The 13640-nt window shown below is 37.7% G+C and overlaps 1 protein-coding gene across 3 annotated transcripts in view; it reads left to right on the top strand.

Annotated features, from left to right (window-relative positions):
- The window catches only part of Rock1 (Rho associated coiled-coil containing protein kinase 1), a 124475-nt gene that overhangs the window by 75619 nt on the left and 35216 nt on the right, over window positions 1–13640 (top strand). For all 3 annotated transcript variants that reach the window (XR_009058286.1, XM_057788319.1, XM_057788320.1), the window contains exons 14-16: window positions 2711–2846; window positions 3930–4021; window positions 4110–4356. Coding sequence is in view for 2 of the 3 variants with exons in the window: in XM_057788319.1 (XP_057644302.1) it covers window positions 2711–2846; window positions 3930–4021; window positions 4110–4356 (475 nt within the window). In the remaining variant the exon portion in view is untranslated. The remainder of the gene's footprint in view (window positions 1–2710; window positions 2847–3929; window positions 4022–4109; window positions 4357–13640) is intronic.

A 13640-nucleotide genomic window follows, 5' to 3' on the forward strand; every position in this document is an offset into this window, starting at 1 on the left:
CCCTACATCAGCCTCAAAATTCAAGAGCAGACTTTATAGAACACAACTACATCATTAACAACATCTATTCAATTGTGGCAGAATATACATTCTTTTCAAGGGGTTAAGGACCACATACCAAGACAGATCTATACATGTAGCGGCGTAAATGAAGGTAGACAGAAATTATAATAAAATATTCAGCTTTAATTAGGAAAGATTTACAGAACCTGAGGTTCCAGCGGAGAACAGGAAAGCAGAAGGGGGGGGGCACCAGCAATTTTTATTAGTAGAAAATATCCTCAGGGGACCCCGCCCTACAAGCAAGGTGATTGGCTGGAGTTTCCCCTACATATACAGAGCCATAAAGTAAGCTTGAAAGAATCAGAATGTCCTGACCAAAATGTAATCAAGTCAGAATGAGTAACAGTCAGCAGGAAAAATAAACACATGAAAGTTAAATGATGAAAAGAGACACTCTGAAGGGGGATGAAAAATACATTGGAATGTTGACTTTTTTGAGCTGTTATGTTTAAAAAAAGGTTGACGCTTTTCATTATTGAAAAGCTTACATGATGAAGTCAAAATACAAAATCAAGATTTGTGAGATGCAGTTAACACAGTACCTAAAGAGAAGATTATAGCATACATGTTTATACTAAAAGAAAAGTCGCTAATGACTAATCTTAACAGAAGCAGTGAAAAGGATAAAAGCTGAGGTCCGTGCAGTTGGAAATGACAGTGAGGAAAATAGATGGAACAAAAGAACTTGTTTGAAAAAATCCACAAACTTGGCAAACGTCTAGCAAGAATGACAAAGGGAAAACAGAACCATCGTCACAAATGAAAGCAAGTGTAAGGAATGATGTGAACAATTCTAAACATGTCGTTTAAATGAGTTAAATTATTGCAAAACACCCAACATGCCATAAGTCACACAGTGTAAAATAGGACAAATGTAAGTCCTTAGCAAAACATTAACATAGATCTCAGCAGCACATAAAAAGATAATATATCTGACTATAGTTTATTTCAGAAATGTAACATTCATTTAATATTTTAAACAATCAGTGTAATTCACTATATTAATAGTCTAAAGAAGAAAAACCAAATGATCTTACCAGTTGATACAGAAAAAGCATTAAATAAAATGCAGTATCCATGGTAAAAATGAGTTAGAAACTCAAGTTGATAAACAGCATATATTTAACCTATAGTTCAGTTCGCTTCATACCTAATTATAAAAGAGTACATGCTTCCCTTAAAGTCTGTGATAGCAAAAACACATCAGTTCTCATCATCATTTAGCCAGTACTAGAAGTTTATAGTCAGGACAATAAATCATATAACCAAAAAAGATCAGAAAGGAAGAGCTAAGCCTGTCCAGATGTTTTATGCAGGAGACACAATGGTTTGTTTAGGAAAATGGTAACTGTAAGTGATCAGAACTGGCTGTGCAGTGGTTGTGCACGCCTTTAATAATCCCAGCACTTGGAAGGCAGAGGCAGGCGGATCTCTGTTAGGACAAGGCCAGCCTAGTCTATATAGTGAGTTCCAGGACAGCCAGGATAGTCTGTATAGTGAGTGTCACAGAGAAACCCTGTCTCAAAAAAACAAAACAAACAAACAAAAAACTGATCAAAATTGCATGATACTAACTGAAGACTATCAGGAAAACAGAATGAAGATCAGAAATAAACCCTCACAGTTATGGCCCACGGACCTTTGACAAAGTTGCAAAAGCATTTCAGTGGAGTAGGAGTTCTTTAAATAAACAGTATTGGAGTAATTGTAAGCCAAAAAAGATCTGAACCTTAATGTGTCATACCTTGTGACCACTAACTTAATTGTAGGTTTAAATGTAAATGTAAAGGTGATGACACGTGCTTATAATCTTACCGCAGTCTCCTGCTTGCTGTGATTATCCATGTGTGCCTCATACCTAGCTTCAAGTTGGATTTAAAGTTAAAAGAGATGGCTCAGTAGGCAGAGGCTCTTGTATGTAGACCTAATGACCTGAGTACCACCCTCCATCCTATAAGGTGGCAGGAGGAAGTAGATTTCTAAGAGTTGCCCTCTAACCTTCACACACACAATGAGTTTAAAGTTAAAATGGCAAAATCTTAGAACTGGAAAAATGGAGATCTATATCACCTCTACAAATCTTTCTGATAATATCTTACATAAAAGTTAGTGTTTGCTTATAGATGGAAAAACCTAGAAAAGCACCTAGTAAAGCAGAATATTCTGATGCCAAGTCTAAACTACCATCAACAGCATCACCACTGTTGGCAGTTTTTGTTGCTTTGTTTTTACATTTAAGACACAGAAGATGATCTGTTTCTAGATCAAGTAGGAGAGTCTCACGTTTTTGTAAGATACATGCTTTATTTGTTATTGCAAAGCTGTCATTACAGTGTACTGCGTGAGACCCAGGATGTGGCTGAACATTACTGTACCCTTAGTTTGGTAAAGCAGTACAGAGACAGATGAGCCATAGTCTCAGTGAGAGACCATATCTCACATGATTCATGGAGAAACAATAGAGGAAGGTACCTGATAGCTATTACATACACATGTACGCTGTAGCCACAACGGAAAAGAATAGAATATGCAACCTACCTGATTTTAAGCAAAAAATGCATCTTAAGGTTTCATCTGAAATGTTTTTAAAGAGCAAACTGTCAATTAGTATTGTTTGCAATTGTAACTGTTCTCATTATAATTTTAGGGGAATCAAAGAAGAAATCTAGAATCTACAGTGTCTCAAATTGAGAAAGAAAAGATGTTGCTACAACATAGAATTAATGAGTATCAAAGAAAAGTGGAACAAGAAAATGAGAAGAGAAGAAATGTAGAAAATGAAGGTAAATTTTTTTTTTGGAAAATGCTTGACTATCTAGGCAAACACTACCACTGAACTATAAATTTTTTAAGCAATTTGATAACAATGATTTATTTCTAGTTTATTTTATAAATGTACTTATATGTATATATGATGTATACATAAGGCTCTTCATATGGGATTGATAAAAATGTAATGTACTCAGTGATATAAAGATAATGAATTATTAGCTTAACAGAAGAAAAGAAATCATGTCATTAAATAGTAAATATGTATTTCCATAGATATACATGTGAAAACATGTGTATGATATATTTAGTTCCATCTTAGATTATTAATTCATAGATTGTCCTAAGAAGGCAGAAACTAATAGCAGTCCTGGGAGAAGAGCCAGTTAAGGGAGAAGAAACAGGGAGGAATCCTTGTTATATTACTATTTACTATGTTTTGATTTTTCGCCATTTTAAAAATACTGAATTATTCAAGTAATTTTACTGTTCAAGAACAAATAAAAAACTACCTTTGTAACTGAATGTGGTTGTACATTCCTATGCACTCAGGGGGTTAAGGCAGGAGGGAGAGTCACTTGAGCTCTTGTGTTTGAGAAGAGCCAGCAGGGCATGGTAAATCAAATCTCAAAGCAAGGGCCAGGGCACCCAGTAAAAGGAGTTTTGAATTATTACACCAGTAGATTGGTCACATGAAGGCCATAAAAGAATCTAGAATGCTATAACAGAATCAAAGCTGTCTTACTCTATATTATAAAATTCGGTTTTGCTTGTTGCTTTTTGTTTGTTTTTCAAGACAGGGTTTCTTTGTGTCTCCCTGGTTGTTGTGAGTCTAGCTCTGTAGACCAGGCTGGCCTGAATTCACAGAGCCGCCAAGTACTGGGATTAGAGATGTGTGTCACCACTGCCTGGCAATGCTCTATTTTTTGATGGATTTAGAATATAAAAACTTGTAAGATAGAATGTGATTTGGGGAGTGGGAATGGACCTAATTTCACTGATTGTTGTCGTCCAAGAATGAATTTCATTAAAAAAAAAAAAAAGATTTTCTTTTTTAATAAAAACATGTCATATCTACATACTCTTTGACTTTTTAGTCTCCACACTAAAGGACCAGTTGGAAGACTTACGGAAAGTGAGTCAGAGCTCGCAGCTTGCTAACGAAAAGTTGGCACAGTTACAGAAACAGGTAAGTTCTTCAGTGGAGTCCTTTTAAAATCATAGTTAATTAAAAGAAATATGATCATGTTTGGTCAAAATTCTTTCTTTTTTAATAGTTAGAAGAAGCCAATGACTTACTTAGGACAGAATCAGACACAGCTGTAAGATTAAGGAAGAGTCACACAGAGATGAGCAAGTCAATTAGTCAACTAGAGTCCCTGAACAGAGAATTACAAGAGAGAAACAGAATTTTAGAGAATTCCAAGTCACAAGCAGACAAAGATTACTACCAGCTGCAAGCTATGTTGGAAGCTGAGCGAAGAGACAGAGGGCATGATTCTGAGATGATTGGAGACCTTCAAGGTAATACTTTTTCTCATGTAAAGTATATGGCACATAAAATTTACCATTTTAAGTTTTTGTTTTATTTTATTATTATTGTGATCTGTGTGATGCATGATAGACAGAACTGTGTGTTGCCATGGGGCACATATTGGTGGAGTGGTCAGAGAATGAACTCAGGTAGAGTTAGCTCATTCTCTCTACCTTAACTTGGTTTCTCAGCATTGAACTCAGGTAGTTAGGCTTACGTGGTAAGCCTTTACCAACAAAGCCATCTCATCAGCTCCCATTTTAAGCATTTTTAGTGTATATTTCAGTTTCATTAAATACATTCAACATTACTATACATCTGTCCACAAATCTCCAGACCATTTTTATCATCCTGTAGTAATTACTTATTACACAGTAACGCTCATTCCTTCCTCCCTGCAGTGCTCTATAGCCACCATCTTACTTTCTGCTCCTGGGAACTTGACACTCCATGCTCCTCATACAAGTAGAAATCAGTTTTCACCCTTCACTTTTTTTCCTCTTTTTTTAAAACTGATTTTTATTAAGCTCTACATTTTTCTTTGCTCCCGTCCCTTCCTATACCCTCCCCTTCAACCCTTTCCCAAGGTCCCCATGCTCCCAGTTTACTCAGGAGATCTTGTCTTTTTCCTTCCCATGTAGATTAGATTTATTTAAGTCTCTCTTAGAGTCCTCACTGTTGTCTAGGTTCTCTGGGATTGTGATTTGTGGGCTGGTTTTCTTTGCTTTATGTTTAAAAACCACTTATGAGTGAGTACATGTGAAAATTATCTTTCTGGGTCTGGATTACCTCACTCAAAATGATGCTTGCTAGGTCCATCCATTTGCCTACAAGATTCAAGATGCCTTTATTTTTTTCTGCTGTGTACTACTCCATTGTGTAAATGTACCACATTTTCCTTATCCATTCTTTGGTCGAAGGGCATTTAGGTTTTTTCCAGGTCCTGGCAATGACAAACAGTGCTGCTCTGAACATAGTTGAGCACATGTCCTTGTGGCACGGTTGAGCATCCTTTGGATATGTACCCAAAAATGGTGTTACTGGGTCTTGAGGAAGGTTGTTTCCTAATTTTCTGAGAAACTGTCACACTGACATCCAAAGGGGTTGTACCAGCTTGCATTCCCACCAGCAATGCAGAAGTGTTCCCTTTTCCCCACAACCTCTCCAGCATAAGTTGTCAATAGTGTTTTTGATCTTGGCCATTCTTACAGATGTAAGATGGAATCTCAGAGTTGTTTTGATTTGCATTTCTCTGATGACAAAGGACATTGAACATTTCCTTAAATAAATGTCTTTTAGCCATTTTAGATTTCTCTGTTGAGAGTTCTCTGTTTAGGTCTATACTCCATTTTTTTTAATTAGATTATGTGATCTTTTGGTGTCCAATTTCTTGAGTTCATTGTATATTTTGGAGGTCAGACCTCTATCTGATGTGGGGTTAGTGAAGATCTTTTCCCGTTCTGTAGGCTGTCATTTTGTCTTGTTTACCGTGTCCTTTGCTTTACAGAAGCTTTTCAGTTTCAGGAGGTTCTATTTATTAATTATTTCTCTCAGTGTCTGTGCTACTGGGGTTCTATTTAGGAAGTAGTCTCCCGTGCCTTCAAGTTTACTTCCCACTTTCTCTTCTGTAAGGTTCAGTGTGGCTGGCTTTATGTTGACATCTTTGATCCATTTGGATTTGAGTTTTGTGCATGGTAATAGATATGGATCTATTTTCATTCTTTTTATTTATTTATTTATTTTGAGACAGGGTTTCTCTGTGTTGCTTTGGAGCCAGTCCTGGAACTAGCTCTTGTAGACCAGGCTGGCCTCGAACTCACAGAGATCCTCCTGCTTTGAGAGTGCTGGGATTAAAGGCGTGAGCCACCACCGCCTGGCCTATTTTCATTCTTCTTCATGTTGATATCCAGTTATGTCAGCACCATTTGTTAAATATGCTTTCTTTTTTCCATTTGATATTTTTTGCTTCTTTGTCAAAAATCAGGTGTTCGAAGGTGTCTGGATTAATATCCGGGTCTTTGATTTGGTTCTATTTGTTCTCCTGTCTGTTCTTATGCCAATACCAGGCTGTTTTCAGTACTTGTAGCTCTGTAGTAGAGTTTGAAGTCAAGGATTGTGATGCCTCCAGAAGTTCTTTTATTGTACAGGATTGTTTTGGCTATTCTGCATTTTTTTTTTTTTTTTTTTTTTTTGCTATTCCATACGAAGTCTTAATACTGTTCTTTCAAGGTCTGTGAAGAAATTTACTGGGATTTTGATGAGCATTGCGTAGAATCTGTAGATTGCTTTTGGTAAGATTGCCATTTTTACTATGTTAATTCTGCCTACTCACGAGCATGGGAGATCTTTCAACTCTCTGGTGTCTTCAGTTTTTTTCTTCAAAGATTTAAAGTTCTTGTCATACAAGTCTTCCACTTGTTTCGTTATTTACTCGGGGATATTTTATGTATTTTGTGGCAGTTGTGAAGGGTGATGTTTCTCTGATTTCCTTAGCCCATTTATTATCTGTGTACAGGAGTGCTACTGACTTTTTTGAGTTAATCTTATATTCTGCTAAATGACTAAGTGTTTATGGGTTGTAGAAGTTCCTTGGTAGAATTTTTGGGATCACTTATGTAAGCCATTATATATCATCAGCAAATAGTGAGAGTTTGACTTCTTTCCCCATTTGTTTTTCCTTGACCTCCTTTTGGTGTCTTATTGCTCAAAGTAGGCCCTCAAGAACTATATTGAATAGATATGGAGAGAATGGACAACCTTGTCTTGTTCCTCATTTCAGTGGATTCGCTGGGAATTTCTCTCCATTTAGTTGGATGTTGGCTGTTGGCTTGCTGTATATTGTCTTTATTATGTTTAGGTATGTTCCTTGTATCTCTGCTCTCTCCATGACCTTTATCATGAAGGGATGTTGTATTTTGTCAAAATCTTTTTTGGCACCTAATGAGATGATCATGTGGTTTTTATTTTTCAGCTTGTTTATATGGAGGATTATGTTGACAGATTTTCATACGTTGAACCATCCCTGCGCCTCTGGGATGAAGCCGACTTGATCATGGTGGATGATGGTTCTGATGTGTTCTTGGATTCGATTTGCTAGTATTTTATTTAGGATTTTTGCATCAATGTTCATGAGTGAGATTGGTCTGTAATCCTCTTTCTTATTATGTCTTTCTGTGGTTTTGATATCAGGGTAATTGTAGCCTCATAAAAAGAGTTTGGCAGTGTTTCCTCTGTTTCTATTGTGTGGAATAATTTGAGGAGTATTGGTATTAGTTCTTGTTTGAAAGTCTTGTACAATTCTGAGTTGAAACCATCTGATGCTGGGCCTTTTTTGGTTGGGAGACTTTTGATGACGGTTTCTATTTCTTTAGCAGTTATAGGTCTGTTTAATTTGCTTATCTGGTCTTGATTTAATTTTGGTAAGTGATACTTATCCAGAAAGTTGTCCATTTCCTTTAAGTTTTTCAATTTTGTGGAGTACAGGTTTTCAAAATATGACCTGATGATTCTCTGTATTTCCTCTGTGTCTGTTGTTATGTCCCCCTTTTCATTTCTGATTTTGCTAATTTGGATATTGTCTCTCTGCCTTTTGGTTAGTTTGGATAAAGGTTTGTCTATTTTGTTGATTTTTCTCAAAGAACCAACTCTTTGTCTCATTGATTCTTTGTATTGTTTTCTTTGTTTCTATTTTGTTGATTCAGCTCTCAATTTGATTATTTCCTGCAGTCTAGTTCTCTTGGTTTAGTTTGCTTCTTTTTGTTCTAAAGTTTTCAAATGTTCTGTTAATTGAATCATGTGGGATTTTTCCGGCTTCTTTATGTAAGCATTTACTGCTATGAACTTGCCTCTTAACACTGCTTTCATTGTGAACATAAATTTGGGTATGATGTGAGGTTATTTTCATTGAATTTTAGGAAGCCTTCAGTTTCTCCTTTTATTTCTTTCTTGACCCATTGATGATTCAGGTGAGCGTTGTTTAATTTCCTTGTGTTTGTGGGTTTTCTGGAATTAGTATTGCTGTTGACTTCTAGTTTTAAACCATGGTGATCTGATAAGATACATGGGGTTATTCCAATTTTTTTTTTTTTTTGTATTTGTTGAAGTTTGTTTTGTTACTGAGTATGTGGTCAATTTTTGAGAAGGTTTCATGAGGTGCTAAGAAGGTATATTCTTTTCTGTTTGGAGAGGATATTCTATAGATGTCTATTAAGTCCATTTGAGTCATAACATCTGTTAGTTCCCTTATTTCTCCGTTAATATTTCGTCTGACTGACCTGTCCAGTGGTGTGAGTGGGGTGTAGAAGCCTCCCACTTTTAGTGTGTGGGTTTTAATGTATGATTTAAGCTTTAGAAGTGTTTCTTTTACATATGAGTGTGCCCTTGTATTTGGGGCATAGATGTTCAGTATTGAGATTTCCTCTTGAGGGAGTTTTCCTGTGACTGATATGAAATGTCCTTCTTTGTCTCTTGATTGATTTTAGTTTGAAGTCTATTTTGTTAGATATTAGGATAGCTACATCAGCTTGTTTCTTAGGTCCATTTGATTGGAAAATTTTTACCCAACCCTTTACTTTTATGCAATGTCTGTCTTTGAGGTTGAGGTGTGTTTATTGTATGCAGCAGAGGGATAGATTTTGGTTTTTTTTTTTAATCCAGTCTGTTAGCCTGTGCCTTTTTATAGGTGAGTTGAGTCCATTTACATTAAGGGATATTAATGACCAGTGATTGCTATCTCCTGTTAATTTAGTTTTTGTTGTTGATGATGTTATTTTGTGTTTTCCCCTTTTGTGGGATTTGCTGCTCTGAGATCATCAATGGTCTGTGTTTTTGTTGCTATAGTCAACTTCTTTGGGTTGGAGTTTTCCTTCTAGTATTTTGTACAGGGCTATGTTTGTGGCTAGGTATTGGTTAAATCGTGTTTTGTCATGGTTAAATCTTGTTTTGTCCTTCTATGGTATTGAACGTTTCACTAGGTATAATAAATAGTCTGTTCTGGCATCTGTGTTCTCTTAATGTCTGGATAACGCTTGATTACAACCTTCTAGCTTTCATTGTCTCCAATGAGAAGCCAGGTGTAATTCTGATAGGTCTGCCTGAAAGACCCCCGGAGTGGGGAGACTCTCCTTCAAGTCTCGGGATAACACAACCCCCCAGGAACTCACAAGAGACTGTCCTTGCTGCAATCACACGAGGTTTATTGACAGGACAGGGACCAGTGCACTGGGGCTGAAACTCATTTCCCACGCAGGGATAGAGAGTTCGACTCGAGTAGCTGGGAGAAGGGGTATTTAAGGGGAAAAACCACAACCTAGTAATCCAAAGGGGGCAGGGAGGGCGTCAGTGGAAAATTCCGAAAATACCAGTGATTATTGGAAAATTCCAAAAATACCAGTGATAATCACAAGGGGGTAACTCCCTGTTTCTCAAGATTATAATCTAACTTTATAGTCAGCTAGTTCCTGGAACAGAGTCACTGAACCGATTAACCTAGATTTTTGGTTCTTCTCTCTGTGCTAGATTTTTTTTTGGCTCTACTCTTTCTGCTAGAGGGGTCTGGATTTATCCAGGTCTTTCATGCCTTTATATGTTACTTGGCCTTTTTCCTTTGCAGCTCTTAATATTCTTTCTTTATTCTGTATGTTTATTGTTTCGATTATTATGTGGCGAGGGGACCTTTTTTAATTTTTGGATCCAGTTTGGCATTTTGTAAGCTTCTTGTAACTTCATAGGCATATCTTTCTTTAGGTTGGGAACGTTTCCTTCTGTGATTTTTGTTAAATATATTTTCTGTGCTTTTGAGTTGAGCTGCTGCTTCTTTCTTTTTTTGGTTTTTTGGACAATTTCCTTGTAGCTTTGGAACCTGTTCTGGAACTCACAGAGATCTGTTTGTCTCTGCCTCCCGAGTGCTGTGGTTAAAGGTGTGCGCCACCACCGCCCAGCTTGAGTTGAACTTCTCCTTCTTCTATACCTGTTATTCTTAGGTTTGTCCCATATTTCCTGGATATTTTGGGTTAAACTTTTGTTAGATTTAATGTTTTCATTGACTGACGAGTCTATTTCCTCTATTGTATCTTCAACACTTGAGATTCTTTCTTCCATCTCTTGTATCCTGCTGTTCATGCTTGTGTTTGTGTGATTCCTGATCGTTTTCTCATGGTTTCTGTTTCTATAATTCCCTCGGCTTGTATTTTCTTTATTGTCTTTATTTCAGTTTTCAAGTCTAATGAATCATTTATTTCATCTGTTTGCTTGATTTTTTCTTTGTTTTCTTTAAGGGATTCCTGATGTCTTCTAATTGTTTATCTTTTCCTCCATTTCTTTGAGGGAATTTCTCATTTCCTTTTTAAGAGTTTCAAACATTTTCCTGAAGTTATTTTTTTAGGTCATTTTCTTCTGCTTCATCTGTATTTTGTTGTTCAAGTCTTGCTGTTGCAGGGTCTCTAGATTTCACTGGTGTCGTGTTGCTCTTTGTGCTGTTGCGTGTATTCATATCTTTTCTACTCATCTTTTCCTCTAATAGGTGTGGTTGGGGCTGTCTGTGATTCTTTTGATTAATCTTCTAGGTGCCAGTGAATCCAAGGCTAAGATGGTTGTTCCTCGTGGTACAGTCAGTGCCACGGTTCTAGTTACCCTGTTGGTCACTCAATGTTCCTGGAGCTGTACTCAGCTCTCTTAGGCCTGCTCTAGCCTAGGTTGTGGGCTCAGACCTGTTTCTGTAAATGTCCTGGTCTGAATCCATTCCTGCAGAGGTCTCTGGTTTGTGGTTGGTCCTGTAAAGGACCCTGGCTCTGGTCTACTCCCTCAGAGTTCCCAGGCTCGGGTGCGCCCAGACCTAGAGAGGACCTGGCTCAGACTTATTCCCTCTGAGGTCCAGACTCATGCTCGGACCCACAGAGGTTTCTGGTTCCTGACTATTCTCTTTGACATTCCAGACCTACACTTGGACCCACAGAGGTCATGGCTCAGGCCTACTCCCTCTGGGGACCCAGACTCACGCCTGGACCCGCAAAGATCTCTGGTTCCCGCCTACTCCCTTGGAGGTCCCAGATTCACACCCAAACCCACAGGGGTCCTGGCTTAAGTCGACTCTCTTGAAGGTCCCGGATTCAGGTTCGGACCTGCAGCTTTCTCTGGCTCTGGCTCACTTGCTCAGCGGTTGCTCCCCTGTACCTGCTCTTGTGGATTTTGCTGTCTCAGGTCTGCTCTTGCCCAGGTTGCCAGCTTCGTCGTGTCAGTAAATGTCCCGCCACTGAATCCACTCCTGCTCCTGTGGAGCTTGCTTCCTCAGGCCTGCCCAGGCCTGGGTCACTGGGCCAGTTCTACTTCCGCAAATGACCCTGGTCTGGATCCACTCCTGCTCTCATGGAGTTCACTGATGCCTGCTGTTGTCCCGGTCACTGGTTCAGTCTACCCTTCACATTTTATGTTTAAATTTTGTTTTTAATTATTTGCAGGCTAGGGATCAAACCTAGGGTTTTAGTAATACTAATTACCATGTAAACTATAATTCCAATCCTGTTCTTTAACTTGTGTTTAAAAATCTATAAAGTGTTTAATTTAGCCACTTTTGTTTCTTTTTGATTTTTTGAGATGGTTTCTTTTTGTACCCTTGACTGTCTTGGAACTTACTCTGTATATTATGCTGTCCTTGACCTCTCAGAGATCTGCTTGCCTCTTCCTCCTGGGTGCTGGGTTTAAAGTTGTGTACCACCACCACCCAGCTAATGTAGCCACTTTTTAGTATAAGGCATTTTTTATATCATTGCTCTAATAGGAAATGATTGGGTAAAGTTTGAAGTGTTATAGTCTATAAGTTGGCATAGTGTCTGTATTTGTGATCCTTTCTGAGTTGTTTCTGTGAAGTAATTTTTATAGCCAAGTTTTTGAATATTGGTTGAAAAACTTGCCTATATTTTAAGTCTTATTTGAAATTCGCCTAATGCACGCAGAGGGTTATCACTGCTAAATCTAAGGAATTCCTCAATTGTGGAAACAAGACCCCTTGTGGGGGAAAAAAAGGGTACTAGGAAAGGTTGGTATTCGAGTTATTAGCATTCTTTGTGGAACTAAAAAGCAAACCAAACATAACTAACAGTTAATAAAAGGAACAGTTTTAATTTGATTTGTTTTCTAAAGATGTCTGCCTTTACTTCTTATATTTTCCTGATATTTGTTGATGTTCAATAGCAACGCCCACTCTACCTACACAAAGGACACACTTGAGAATTGTCAGGCCTGTTAGGAAAGACTGGAGGATCAGGGGGAGTATGTTTTAACCTTCATCATGGAAGGAAACATATTTTTGGATATCATGGGACTTAATTGTATGGAGAGAGGTCAAGTCAGTGTTGGGGACTACAAAAATGGAAATTAGGAGCTTCCATTGACTCATAGCTGAGGAGAGTTGTGCAATTTTATCTCTCAGGCACCTGGCTTCAAATAGGTTCAAATATAACCTAGGAAGGAGCCTCTTCATAGTTACCGAGAAAGCTTCAAATTTGTTTATACCAAGTTTTTCTTTATGCTTTTGTTGTTGTTTTAATTTTTGGTTTTTTTGTTTGTTTTTGTTTTTCAAGACAGGGTTTCTCTGTGTAACAGTCCTAACTGACCTAGAACTAGCTATTATAGACCATCTGGCTTTGAATTCAGAGATCACCTGCCTCTGCCTTCTGAGTGCCCGGATTAAAGGCGTGCGCCACCACTGCCCAGCAATTAATTGGGTTTTTTTTAAACAGAATCTTTTAGATATTAGTGAAAGTTAAGAAAAATTTATAGTATGATTATATGCTTGTCCTTTTCATTGCTTATTTTGTGGTCATTCTTTACTCGTGACATAATCCCATTTTTATTTTTGTTTTGCCTTAAATCATCTCAGTATGTGATGCCATGAGAACTCACGGAGTTCTGCCTGCCTCCACCTCTTGAGTGTTGAGATATCCCGTTCTGAATTTGCTGACTTCACCCACTGACATAATTTGATGTGTTGTCCCACACTCACAGTACTAGACATTGGGATTTAGATCCAGTGACTCACGTTTCTTAGGTAGGGCTTGAACAAGAAACTTAATAATACTTAAATACAAGGAAGCACATGAAGTCTGACTTTTTTTTTTTTTTTTTTTTTGCCACTGGTGACTGCCCAGTTCTTCATTTTCTTAGGCATTTACAAAACAGTGCCCATCATTGTTTTCAGAAGGTTGTACAACTGTCTCCTCTAACTAGTTCTAAAATTTCTTCACTAACTTCTAAACACATTTCATCCATTAAACTGTCT

Source organism: Chionomys nivalis, chromosome 14 (assembly GCF_950005125.1).
Source record: "Chionomys nivalis chromosome 14, mChiNiv1.1, whole genome shotgun sequence".
NCBI classification, from domain to species: domain Eukaryota; kingdom Metazoa; phylum Chordata; class Mammalia; order Rodentia; family Cricetidae; genus Chionomys; species Chionomys nivalis.